The sequence below is a fragment of the Mus caroli genome, chromosome 11 (assembly GCF_900094665.2).
Source record: "Mus caroli chromosome 11, CAROLI_EIJ_v1.1, whole genome shotgun sequence".
NCBI lineage: Eukaryota > Metazoa > Chordata > Mammalia > Rodentia > Muridae > Mus > Mus caroli.
The window spans coordinates 31,677,154-31,691,198 of NC_034580.1; the positions used below are offsets into that span (position 1 = coordinate 31,677,154).

Genomic DNA, 14,045 nt, shown 5'->3' on the forward strand with positions numbered 1-14,045 from the left:
CCACCCACTCGCACTTCTTGGCCTTGGCATTCCCCTGTACTGAGGCATATAAAGTTTGCAAGACCAAGGGGCCTCTCTTCCCAATGATGGCCGACTAGGCCATCTTCTGATACATGTGTAGCTAGAGACACAAGCTCCGGGGGTACTGGTTAGTTCATATTGTTGTTCCACTTATAGGGTTGCAGACCCCTTTAGCTCCTTGGGTACTTTCTCTAGCTCCTCCACTGGGGGCCCTGTGATCCATCCAATAGCTAACTGTGAGCATCCACTTTTGTGTTTGCTAGGTCCCAGCATAGTCTCACAAGAGACAGCTATATCAGGGTCCTTTCAGCAAAATCTTGCTAGTGTATGCAATGGTGTCAGCGTTTGGAGGCTGATTATGGGATGGATCCCTGGGTATGGCAGTCTCTAGATGGTCCATCCTTTTGTCTCAGCTCCATGCCCATTTTTACAGAGAAGAAAACTGAGACTTTTGGAGGTAACATGCTGAGCTGAGATACACAGGTTAACTCTGAAAACCAGAGGCTGAAGCACTATGATGCCGCATGTCACCTAGGCAGACACCACAGAAGGGAAGAGAAAAGAACAGGATGCCATCCTATGTTGTGCTGAGAAAGAACAAAGGTGAGAGGACAGTCCTGCGCAGCCATGACAACAGTGATGCAAAGCAACAGGATGAGTTTAGCTTAGGAAGAGCATCCTTCTGCCCCTCCAGTTGTGGGCTGCTGAGGTCAGGACCCTACTGTCACCCTGTACACCAACTTGATAGGGAACCTGATATATATCCTATGGAGCTTCAGGCAGACTCCCATGCAGGCTGGAAATGATGGACTTCGGGCATTTAGCACATTGAAGCTTGGTGTCCTGCTTCTAAGTCCTGGGTGACAAAGGGGCCTCCAAAGATTGAGTACAGGCTCTCCAGGCCAGCCGGTCTAACGATGCCTCCTCACCTTGCAGTTCCCACTTTGAGAGGAAATCTACAAGCTCTCTCTCTCCTACCCCTGGCTGTGATGAACTAGAGCTCGCACCTCTGTCTTGGTGGTGATAATTAAATATTATCCGCCTGTCACTTGGCACACATGTTGTGTGTATTCTCAGACTTTAATGAGCTGGTATTTGTCTCCTGTAAGCAAAAATATTTCTTTGAGTCTCTCCTCTTCCAAATTGGGGTGAGCGGTTCAAGTGAAGTTCTCTCACTTTTAAAAAGACAGTCTTTGGCCAGCTGGTCTGTGAACGGTCTTCTCTTGTCTCTTCTCTCTTCTTTCTCCTCTCCTTCCTTCCCCCCTCCTTCCTTCCTTCACTCCTTCCTTCCTTCACTTCTTCCTCTTTCCTTCTCTTCTCCTCTCCTCTCCTCTCCTCTCCTCCCCTCCCCTCCCCTCCCCTCCTCTCCTCTTCTTTTCTTTTTTGCAGGTATCATGACATACAAAGCTTGTCCCTTCAGAATCGGCTATTGTTTTCTGAGGTCACATGAGAAGTCACATGGCTGGTGAGTGTTGTAGAAAGTAATAAGAATTTAGACTGTGGGGAATTGCCATGTATGTTGCTGTGGGCATACCTTAAAGTGGCCTTTCCTGACAGGGTTTCTCTGCTAAGTATCACAGAATATTGAGAATATGTGTGTGACAAATTTCCCCAGGTCATTAAAAGAAGCAATTTTATCTGGTACCTTTCTAGATGCACAGAAAGAAATTAAGGCATTATATAAAATGAACGTTTTAGAACTGTGGATCTCAAAGAAAATCTACATCTAAGGCACCTGGAAATTTACCCGACATTCCAATTCTTGTACCCTGCTAGAGACCCATGAGCTCTGAAACTCAGCAATGGGGTCAGGCCCCAGTCTCCGGGGTTTAATCAAATCCTTTAGGTCCTTTCGGAACTACTAGGGAATAGACAGAAAGTACAAGGGATTCAATTCCACCCCAGTTAATGAAGTCAGTAAAGAACTTCAAATGTTTTTGTGTTTGTGTTTATAACTATCTTAGTTTAGAATTAAAAGAAAAAGAAAAAAGGAAAAAAAACCCATCACTTTAAATTGAGTTTTTTGTTTTTTTCCTTCTTCTCAGATGTCTGGCGATGGGGAAGGACTGGCCTTTTCCACTTCCCTTTGGAAGAATGCTCTATTATCTTCCCCGTTCAGGAGATTTATGACAAGTGTGCTCTTTGCAGCTGCTCCCCGGGCCGGCATTCATGTTCTGCTTGGATGCTTCTCTGACCCAGTGCCAGGTTTCTAAAGCATACAATCCTTTCAGAGAATTCCCAACACTGGACGGAACCAGGTACTACAGAGGTAGGCTATCCAGGGACAACCACCCCCCAAAAGATGTGTAGAGAGAGAGACGGGTGAGCTTGCTGCCCCTGGGTCTGGGGTTGATAAGAGGAACTTTAATATTTATCAATAAACAACAAAGTGCTTAGCACACCTCCTAGGGAAGCAATTAACCACAGAAAGAATACCTTGTGCCGGGGACGCATCTCCTCCAAAAAAAGAACTCACTTAATTGTGAATTGCTTACGCCAGGTGAGAGAGAAGCGGTGTCTACCTCTCTCACCTGACATAAGCAACTCTGAACTAACTGGGAGTTTCTTTTTATAAACACGGTGCAGAGACTTTCTTCTTGGTGGCTAATTACTTCCTTGGGAGGTTGCTTTAATAGTTCCCATAAGAAGGCCATTATTATCTTTAGCATAATCACAGTCTCATTTGCTTTTGTCCTAGCCTTTCATGTGTTGTTGGGGCTCTGCCTCTACAAGGGATCCTGAGTTGAGCCTATGAGGCAAGCCCTCCAGCTTGGAGATCAGGTGCCTCAGGTTGGGAGCCAGGATCCAGGTGAGGCTGCTGGCAAGGGAGGTAGAAAGCACAGGGCTTGCTGGGGACACTGACCTCCTCTCTTTTTTGTATGCCACACTCCAGCAATTTGCTATGCTTTCAGGTTGTTGACACCTCAAACAGGGAAGGGGGGCAGAGAAGTGGCTCGGCTCCTTTTTGGAGGCAGGAGCTGATATTTGAGCCACCATGGCACTCAGTGAAATCACCAGGGAGGCGGAAGCAAAAGGCCATGGGACTCTCAAGAGAATGCCTCATGCTGTCGTGCCTCACCTTGCACAAAAGTGAAGGAGTTATCTTCTATTCTGGCTTTGTTTCAGGAGAGCAAAATGAATGAAGGACGGCACCACAGCACATCTGGCCTGTGAAATTCTATGGTCACAAACTCGTTTCAGTGTAAATATGCCTGCTTGCTCTCAAACTGTCTATATACACAAAGGCATTTGTTATGGAATTTTTGAGATGTCCATTAAGAGGATGAAGAAAGAGGAAAAAATAGAATGTCAAACATTCCCATTTGCTTCTCACCAGGTTGCATCTTTAAATACCTGAGGCTGACTCCAGGGGCCATGAAGCAGAGGTGACTTTGATCCCCGATGGTGATACACCATACTCTATGACTGTCACAGTGGGGGCATACTTGTAGATCCTTTAACTCCTGAGACAACTTCAACTTCACATGAACTCTGACCTGGGTGTCATTTTGATGAGGGTGGGCCATGAGTCTACACTGATAGGAAAGACAGCTCACAGGATTTGAACTTAGGTGAGCACACGACCCACACACTACTTCACTCCGGAGCCCTGTTGACACACAGGAACACGCTCCAGGACAATCAGCATAGATGTTCAGAACAATAGTGGTTCTTTCAGGCAGGCCACCTGCACATGTGTGGTCTCAGACACCAAGTAGGGTTTGAGCCCTATCAGAGCTTGGATGGCAGAAGAGAGGTTTGCATACCCATCCTGAAAAGTGTCTAGAGTGAATGTTTGAGGCCTGATAGCTGTGTCGTCTCTCACTGTGTTATGGCCACTTAGCTCTGTGTTTAGGGATAAATATGAGGTACAATTGTACAGAAAATATAAACAAGAGAAGATGAGATGGCTCAGTAGGTAATGGCACTTGCCTCCAAGGCAGATAGCCTAAATTTGATCTTGGGGTCTACAGTGTGAAGGAGAAAACTGACTCCTGCAAGTTGTTTATTGACCTCCACATATGTACTGTGGCATGCATGTCCTCCCTCTCCTTCCCACATACAATGAAAAGGCATATTAAAAAACTAAAAATACAAACAAGTGGACACTCCCATCTTCCAGTACAGAGGAAGGGATAGGTTATAGGATTTAGAGCTTCATCATGCAAGATAAGTCTGTTTTTGAGGTTTGCTAAACCATAAGCATCATGCCAATAGCTAAGCGTACTGTGCTGTGTTCTTAAAATTTGCTAGGAGGGCAGATGGCAACCACACTTATAAGAAATAAGAATGCATATGGTGGAGGGAACCCTGAGTGCTGTTGGCTAGGCTCATGGTTCTGGACATAGTGATGCTTTCATGAGTGTAGGTATATACCTAAACTCATCAACATGTGAATATCAAATATGTTCAGCCTTTTAGGTATCAATTATGCATCAATAAAGTAGTTAGAAAAAACCCAGTTGATACATTGAAATTAGAATTTATGTATCTTCCCATAAGATGAAGTCTTCTTCAGATAATTTCCCCTCAGGCATCAGGAAAATGTGAAAAACCTTTTCTTCTCCCTCACTAATTAGATTTGGCTCACAGGCTACAGCTGGGTGACCACAGATTAGATCACATACTTCGGTTTCAGAGCTGGGTGTGGGTTCTGACTTCATACGAGAAGTAATGGAACTGCTCTTCAGGCCTTGGTTGCCTCGTCTGCAAAGTGACATCTCAGAGCGTCATAAGGATGAAGGGGCACATGGCTCATGACATTCCAGTGCAGGGTGAGTCACCCACCAGCCATCACCATTGTCACTGACCATGATTTACCACCCTGAAAAGTCTGACAGGACCATTTACGCTGAAGTCAATAGCCAGAACCTCTCTGCAATGATGGGTGCTTGAGAATCCAAAGCCAGCACCAAACCTCAGTGACTATTCAGCCTGGGTCTGCAAGTGTCCTCATGGCCTAAGGATGTGTGTTCTTGACTGTATTCACTTCAAAGGAAACATTACAACACTGGACAATAGTATGGCGGGATCTTTCAGGAGACAGTGACTCATGACGCAAGCACACACAACACTGTTCTTGAGGGGATGGGAATTAGAAGACACTTGCTCACCTCCCTCATTATCCTTGTTATCAGCGCAGGAGGTTTCCATGGCAACGTTGCATCCAGGCCCTCTCCAGCCGGTCTGGCAGACACACTGCCAGCTGTTCTGACCCAGTGTGCATCTCCCGTTACCGTTGCACAAATCAGGGCAGCCATCTGGTTGGAGAAATGGAGAGAATGAGAAGGAGGGACGTGAGGCCGCGCTGGGGAAGCAGGGGAGCCATGCAGAAGGGGAGCAAGCCTGCAGGGCAGCCACTGGGCCAGCCTCACAGTGGGGCCCATACCTGCTGTCCAAAGAGTTGGGGGGGGGAGCAGGCCACGCATGCAGGTGCAAGACGGAGTTGGGGCACAGATGCAGGGGGTTCCCAGTGATAACTGACCTGGGTGCAGGGGTCAGAGCAATCTTGCCAAAGTGGGGAGGGAGTTCAGTGCACATCCCAGACTACTGCACCCGTGCTGACCTGACAATGGACTAGCTAGGCTGTGACTTCCAGCCAGTGGCTCAGGATGTGTGCTATCTTGAAACTGCTCATCTTAGCTACCTTCTCTCCCTCCCTCCCTTTCTTCCTTCTCTTCCTTCTTCCCTCCCTTCATTTCTCTTCTCTCCCTTCCTCCCTTTCTCGTCCCTTCCTTCCTTCCTTCTTTCTCTTTCTTTCTTTCTTTCTTTCTTTCTTTCTTTCTTTCTTTCTTTCTTTCTCTCTCTCTCTCTCTCTCTCTCTCTCTCTCTCTCTCTCTCTCTCTCTCTTCCTTTCTTTCTCTTCCTGAACCTTCTGAATATAAGAGAAAAAAAATTCCCTACCAGCCTAGAGTCAAAACACCTTCCGTCTTGTAGAATTTTAAAGATAGATTTACATATGATTTTTAAGAGCTTCTTGTGACCAAGAAAGCTGGACAGCTCTGCTGGGCTATTTCCTTATCCTCGTAATAGCTTTAAGGGACACTTCAAAATGTTGGCTGCTTATCACCACCTATTTATGGTAGATTTAAAACTAGAGCAGGATTTTAAAGGCCAGGGAAGGAGTAGGTGTTGGGTGCCATGAGCTGGGGATATGGACAGAAGCTCTATTCCTGTCTACAGGGGCAGGGCAGTGAAGTCTGGGCAGTTCGTATTATATGGCTTTCTTTTCTTTCTTTCCCTCAGTCCCTTCCTTTGTAGTGAAATAAGCAGCCTATTTAATTTCTTAAATGCTCCAGCATCTACAGCAGTTGTAGCATAGACTCCCACAGCCTGAGTCGACAAAGGGAGCTGAGCGAGCAGAAGAGGAAAGTTTCATCAGCCGAGTACCCTGGCCCTTTGTGAAACAGAGAAACAGAAGGTCTGTGCTATGTGCCCACACTCATACAACCTACTTGCTGGCAAGAATCTCTATTTAATTTCCATTTCATTTTTCTTTCTTTGAGCAGTTTTATTGAGGCATAATCTACATACCCTAAAATTTACCTGTTGTAAACGAACACCGCCATGACATTTGGGAAAGTTATAGAGTTGTGCAGTTGGAGGTGTATTTCCTTGCTTCATTTAAATATACTCCAATGACCATTAATTTAATTGTCCTTGTAAGTAACTATCTGCGCATCCTGAAAATGCTCTCTCCCTCCGTGGCCACTTCCATTTCTGAATCTGGTTTTTTCAAACTACACCAATGCATGCCAGGCTGAGATCAAAGAACTTTCTAACCATAGTGGTAACTGATCTGGAACCTTCCTGTGAATCAAAGTGTGCATCTCTCCCCGGCATTCCAAAGGCCTTCACCTGGCATCCTGCCTCTCTTCCCCCAAGCACCCCTCATGTGGGGGCTGAGAAACCTAATTTGGCATGTGTCCGTGGTGTGAGTTTAAAGGGCTCCACCTAAGGAGAAAGGTCATCGGATCCACAATTGAGTTTGACTGCTTGCTCCCTCCCATCCTGTGCAGATTAGAATCAGAATGAAGAGTATACCATCAGGGAAGTTCTCTTGGGTGTAGTCTCAGGGAGGCAGCTGTGCTGAGGAGGAAACATGGAGCCCTGGAGCAGGGCGGCTGGCTTGGTGCTAACTCTAGCAATGTCCACACACACACATCCTGGTCTCCATGCCTCCCCTTACAAAGTCCAGCTCAGGATCTTGCACCTTTCCTTACCAATGAGGTATCTGTGGCCCTGCCTGGGGAACCGCTGATGTCTCTCCTGCTCACATACTGACGCAGTGCCCCAAGGGAAGCTTCCCTCACTTCCAGAGATAGGCCACAAACATTTCTGTGGGAGCAAAATGGAGCTCAGGAGGAAAAGCCTGAGAGACATTGGATGAGTTCTCAGGGAAAACAAAAACAAAAACAAAAAAACAACGAGATCCTGGTCGGCGGTCAATCTGCCGCCACCTTCTGCCTTACAGTTACCACCAGCAGAGTGTGGGGGAAAAGATCACAGAGAATGGCCTAAATGACAGGCCTCTCTGAACGTTTACACAACACGGTTTCTGGTATGTGTGCTTTGCTGTTTAGCTACTTTGAGGCCTCCTGTCTCACTGAAATCACGCCCAGAGTCTCAACGGAAGACTCATTGTGTAGGAAACCCACGTCCACCACATAAAATTTAAATTTGCCAAGAGCCCCAGCATGTCAGTCAGAGATATGTGCTCAAAATATGTATGCTCTTCTATGGAATGAGGCCTCCCCCCTTCTCTTTTCATTCTGACCAACTGAAGTGAGGTAAACAGGGCAGAGGAGCGAGTTTTTGCCACATCCTACGAGGAAGATGAAAACAGGAACAGCGGGAGCTGGCAAATCTCTGAGAAGTTTCAGGGCAGCTGGGAATTAATGGACAGGACTTTGCTTTTAGCTTGAAGAGGAAGAAAGCAGCCTTGGTAGGTGCGTGGCGTTGCTAGGCAACCCCAAGCTAGCCCTAGCGCAAGTTCATTCTGCTGGTGGCCTTCTGAGGAGGTGACTCTTTGTGTTTGTAAAGTGCAAAGCCAGCTGCTGCTTAAGGAAAAACAAAACCTAGGAAGTAATTAGTCTGGAGGGTAAATGGGCATCAGGTGGCAGCTCTTCTCTGGAGAGGATGCTATGACTGAAGTTGGAATTGGCTTATGGGCTCACACTTGGGCATCCAAGTTTCTGAGTTTCAGGCTGGTTTTCGGATTTCCTCGAGTGCCTGCCTCTAAATGACTGGTTTAGACTCCTGGAAGGCACCCCTGTTTGGATGCTTATTTCTTCAGCTAGAAAGAACTGATGGCTGCCTGGGGCCTTCAGGTTCTATCATGACCCTGGACCAGTGGTTCTTAACAATGGATTTATAAAAAGATTTTCTTCTTTTTCTCTGGGGGGTGTCTGACAATGTCTGGAGATATTTTTGATTGTCATCTTTAGGGGTAGTAACACTTGACACCTCATGGGTAGAGGCTAGGGATGCCATTCCACATCCTAAAGGCACAGGAGAATGCTACCCCCGCCCTCCAAGAATGGCACAGGTTCAAATGTCAACAGGACTGAGGCCGAAAACCCTGGCTTTATTTGATCTCAGCCATGGTTGTTGGTTGTGAGTTCGAAGGGCCTGGCCTGGTCTCAGACTAACAGGGCTTGAATGAACAGGATTCATTTCCACCTGTCCATCTACATCTCCCTCAACAGCAGAGAAGTGGAAGGAGCCTTCTTCTCCAACTGCAGATGCCTCCTTCTTGGGAAAAGCTTGCACGGGCATCAGCAACATGGTTGGTTTTGTCAATTCCCACTCTATCCCCAGCTCACAGAGATGCATGGAGTTATCTTTACACAAACCAAAGCCATACTGCTATGTGATGCCGGAGTCCTTTCAGCTCCAGCCCCGGACACACCCCTGCTCTCACGTCAGCATCCCTGTCTGTTCTCTCAAGGTCAACTCCAAGTCAGAGGAATCCAACCTCTTTCCTTTTGTTCTCACTAAACTGTATCCTCGATCCATGAATGGTATGAACTCATCTACTCCTGAGATGGAAGCCTTGGAGTCACCCTCCCCTCCCACAGTCTCTCTCATCTCTTGGAGCTAGCTCCAATCACCATGGCTGAGTTTACCTCTTATCTGAGCTTAGACAAAATGCTACAGTTGGAGATAGCCTGTATGTATCCCAAGAGTCCATCTTTGGAAGTTGTATCCTGTGGCCTTTGTTACTAACTACAATTTGAATGGTCTTCCTAGAACTTCTCAGTGCTCAATTAAATAGCTGTGCTGGGCATTCCTGTTGGGCTGTTCACCTGTCATGTGAGGGACCATGTCTAACTTATTTTCCGTGGGATTGTAGTACTCAGTGGGTAGTTGGTGTGTGTGTGTGTGTGAACGAATGAATGATTGATGTCAAGCATGGCCGGGAATGAATGAAGGAAGTCAGCATGGCTGGTAGAAGTCCCATAGTTTCTAAGACCTCTTTCATATAAATATCAATCACTGGAAAAAAAAAAGAAAAGAAAAAAGAAGCAGAGAAAGGTCTTGCTGACAGAGCTACTAGCTAGGCAGGCTTTTTGACTTAAATAAAAGTTGGGCATGAACAAAATAATATCTAGGGCCCAGAAAAAAAGGGGAGAGTAAATGGGCTTGAAGACAGCTCTAATTATAAAAACACTTGTCTAAAACAGCATTAAGACACGTTCTGCAGTGTGTGGCAATTTTACAGGTAGATGTAAGTGGCTAATACTGTTCGGGAAGTAAGGGGGGGATGAATGGGCTTGTAACATTCTTCAGCAAGCACAGTGAAGAAAATGCACCCCAATGCAGGAAAGGCAAGAGAGAACACAGACTGGCCACACGTCAACACAGATTACAAAGCAAGCCTCAGAAACGGCACCTGCCTGTTCAGTTCAGACCAGTAGAGGACCATTACAGCCTGCTCTAAACCCCAAGAAAAGCTTCCTTTTTTTCTCAACTGAGGGGAAACCATAACTTTGTTTGGAGGCAGAAAGGTCTGGAATTGAAACCAGATCTGCCTCTTTCTATGCATGTGACCTTAGGCTGGTAGATGTACCTCTCTGAGCCCAGTCTGCTTGTAAAACTCTGCCTTTTCCCACCCAATTAATGTTATGTACTGTTTCTCTCAACAGAATAACATCTTCAAGGGTAGTATTCTGTCTCCTCTTGTTCCCTGATACAGTTTCAAGGTCTAGACAGACCATAAATGTTTGTTAATGGAGTAACTTACTTCAAACGATGACAATACTTACTCTGGATAGACAGCAGTTGTGTTAAACAAAATAAGCAAGAGGAAGTTTTAGCAGAATTTGGGGCATCACTAGTGCCTAATGGATAGAATGCATATTGCTGAGAGTGTGGATACAGTTGCTGCTGCTGGTACTGGGAGGCTCTTGAAGTACAGCCCCAACCACAAGCCACTTCACCTCACTCACTGATCAGGAAAACCAGAGAGCTCATACTAATTCAACGTTGTTGTTGTTGTTTTAACTAGAATTTTCTTTAGTGTTCTCAGTGTGTGCTTCCATTACATACTTGGATGTTCTCATTCTCTCAATGTTCTCATTGTCTGTTAAACTAGCAATAGTGTGCGTGTTCCTGTGTTTTGTGTGTGTGTGTACCTGTGTGAAGGCTGAAGTTGACATGGGCAATCTTCTTCCACAGTTATTCTCCATGCTATGCTTAGAGACAGGGTCTCTCACTGAACCTGGAACTCACTTCTTTGACGGGCTGTCCAGCAAAGCCCAGAGATTGCCTTGTCTCTGACTCCTTTCCCCATTACTAGGGTTACAGACATTCAGTGCATTGCCTGGCTTATTCACATGGGTTCACTGAATCACAACAAGTCCACTTTTGCAGCAAGTGCTTTACTGACTGAGCCATTTAACCAGCCCCAAGAGTTGTGCTTATGATGTCAGCTAAAGTAGGGACAACACCCTTTAAACTGTGGAAATGTTGTTGTTTCCTTGGCACTGGACATCACCGGATTTAAGCAGCACACATCGGGGAGACGCGTAATAAGAATCTGCTATTCCATTGTGGACCTCTTTCTAGTTGAGGACAGCAGAGGTATTGGGCATCCTGGATTGTTAGTGGTTCAGTTGCCACTTAAACTAAAGAGCGGTGGCAGCGCTAGGGTGCTCTGGGTCACAGTCTGGGGGAGAACTGCAACTGCGTTTAGAAGACTGGTTGACAAAAGAGGCTTCCTAGTCCCTGGTAAACAGCAAGGTTGTCCTTGCTCACCCACGTGTTAGGTGGGAGCTATGTGGGGATCCCATTTCTAGGTACACAGTGGAATGGACATGAACCTGCAGTTGAACAGCTGTCCCTGCTGTGTCAGCAGACATGGAAAACCGAGAGGCAGATGTTTCTCTCTGTTTCCACAGCATCTGTACGTCTTTGAGGGTCTGCAGAGGTGGGGGCAGGTACAGTGCTGTGTGAGGCACAGGCAGAGCCTTGGCACGCACGTTCTACTGTGGAGGAGGAGGAGGTAGCTTTTGCTCAGAAGGCAGAAATCGTTCCCCTCCACGCCAGCGGCCACAGAAACAGCCGATCAGCCACGAGGTGATAGGAATTTGGATTCAGCTGTCTGCTGCACGGGTGTGGATGCACCTGGATTCTCACCATCAGCAGCATTTCTGTCTGTGTGGGAAGAGGCGTGCGGCAAGCTCAGCTGTGGCCACAGGAAAAAGTGATGAACTTGAAAAAAGTGAAGAGGATCCTTCTCATTTGGAGGGGGGAAAAAGGCAAAAGGAGACACATCTTACTGCTCTGGAGTCTCGGGTCCTTAATGCATTACAATTCTGTTCAAGTAGGAAGTCACGGAGGAGGAAACTGGGAAGGTAGGCAATAGTAGGGGTGGGGGAAGCTCTTTTTATGAGCAGGAATCCCTGGTCAGTTATTGAGTGAGTTTGGGGGAGTCAGTATCCTCTAGCGGCCTGGGGTTCTACATAAGCCTGTGATTCTACTTTATCCATCAAAGGAGGATGCTGGGAGCTGGCTACTGGACTTGGAGCCCATGGGTCAATGTTGCCAAAGCACATGCTAACCAAGCGCTTGTGACAAGACTGCTGACCATCTTACAGGAGCTTCACTACTGATCTAGAAGCTTCTCTCCTGAACTAGAAGAATAGCTTCTCCCTGTAGGGTTACAGCCCCTAACTCTCTCGGGACTGGCTTCAGCAAGAAAAGACTGTGCTTGGATTTCATTCCTCAGTGCTGAGTAACCCTCTGGGAAGGCTGGTTACCCTCTCTTACAAGTCCTCTCCTCCACTCCCCTTGCCTCAATGCCTGCCCTGTGAATACTACTTTGGGATTAAGTCCTGAGCCCCAAACAGGACCTCAAAGGCCTGTCTTATCGGTAGTTGGAATAGTCTCTTCTCATTATGCTTCTGTTCTCTGGGCTCCACCATGGTGTCCTCTAGGCCTCTGGAATAAGGATCCTTCTTTGGGGCTTCTTCAAAGCCCCTCTCTCTGAACTGAGACCACCCTATCCACTTCAGCAACACCATTCATATTGGCTCAACAGGACCATCCTGCCAGGGGGTGGTTTTCCTGACTTCCTGCTCATCCCCCCACCCTCCATAGCACTCCCACCCCCACCCACTCCATAGCACTTTCTCTTCCTTGCTCACACCTACCATCATTCAGCCTTTGTTGAAAGTAGTAGCCTTCAGCCTGACTGCAAATACCTTGGTCATTCTTCTATTTGGCTCAGCCTGTAAAAAAAAAAAAAACCCTCCACCTTTCTGAAGGGAAGAGCCCAGATGTCACTATCTTTCTGTTTCTCTGTCTCTTTTTCATTTCTTTCTTGCATGCATGCATACATGTAGTGTTTATGGATGTGTGGACAGGAGTTCACATGTCTGAGGGAGCATCATGTATGCAAGTGTGTATTTATGCACACGTGAAGGCCAAGGGACGGCGTGAAGTATCCTCACTGATCACCCCTCACTTTGTATATGAAGGCATGGTTGCTCACTAAATCCAACTCACTGATTCTGTTTGTTTAGCTAAGTAGCTTGCTCCAAGGGAAAGGCTCTCTGCTTTTGTCTCCCAAGCCCTGAGATTGCAGGCGGGCCGTTTATGTGACTGTTGTGGATTTGAACTCTTGTCCTCATGCTTGAACCCCCAATGCAGAGCAGCATGAGAATTATCCTCTGTGCCACCTCCCCCGCCCCTATTTTTCTTTCTTCCTTTAGTACTGGAATTGAACCTAGGGCCTTACTCACATTAAATAATCCTCCACCACCAAGCTACACTCCCGGCCCTTTCTTTTTTTCTTCTCTATAACTCTCTAGGATATTCCACTACACAATGAACGCCAAGAACCAGTGGTTTAATGGCCTCCTTCCTGGGCTCATCAACGCCTCTGGAGTGAGAGACTTTGGCTCTGTTGTTTATGGCTGGATTCCCAGTGCTCACCCCAGTGGTTAGCATAAAGATATTTGTTGGATGAACTCAGGGAAAAAAAAGAAAAGAAAAAGAAACCTAGGCTGTGTTTCTTTGCTGTTTTTATCATGCCCTTGATTCAGCAGCCAGGTAAAAGGAAAAGCCTCCCGCTGGCCACGCCCTGAGCGCTGGAAGGAAGATCCTTTCCCCAGCAGAAGCAGCTGCTGCTTGCTACACAGGGTCCAAACCCAGGCTGTGGCAGGGGCAGTCTCTGGCAGTGCCAGTATGGAGTTTTCAGACTCAAAACCTGTAAGATGCAGATAGCGCCCAACTGAAAGAGACAGACTGAAGCACCCGGAGAGGTGGAAGAGGAGGCACGTAGGTAGATTAAGAGGGTGATGAGTGTCACACAAAGGCCAGGATGACTATGAGAAGAGAGCCCAGAGGTTTAATTTCTTTCTTCGAGGATGATCAAGTTGTTTTAACTTATGCCGCTCATTCCCATGGCTGTCCAGCAAATAATGAATGTGGTACCTACCGGTATGGAAATAGGGGCAGGCATGCCTTTGATTTCTTTTTTTTTTTTTTTTTTTTTTTTTTTTTTTTTTTTTTTTTTT

General features: G+C 46.6%; 1 protein-coding gene across 7 annotated transcripts in view; it reads right to left on the reverse strand.

Annotated features, from left to right (window-relative positions):
* The window catches only part of Tenm2 (teneurin transmembrane protein 2), a 928,441-nt gene that overhangs the window by 89,235 nt on the left and 825,161 nt on the right, over positions 1-14,045 (reverse strand). For all 7 annotated transcript variants that reach the window (XM_029483889.1, XM_029483894.1, XM_029483891.1 and 4 more), the window contains one exon: positions 5,136-5,282. In XM_029483889.1, the coding sequence (XP_029339749.1) occupies positions 5,136-5,282 (147 nt within the window). The remainder of the gene's footprint in view (positions 1-5,135; positions 5,283-14,045) is intronic.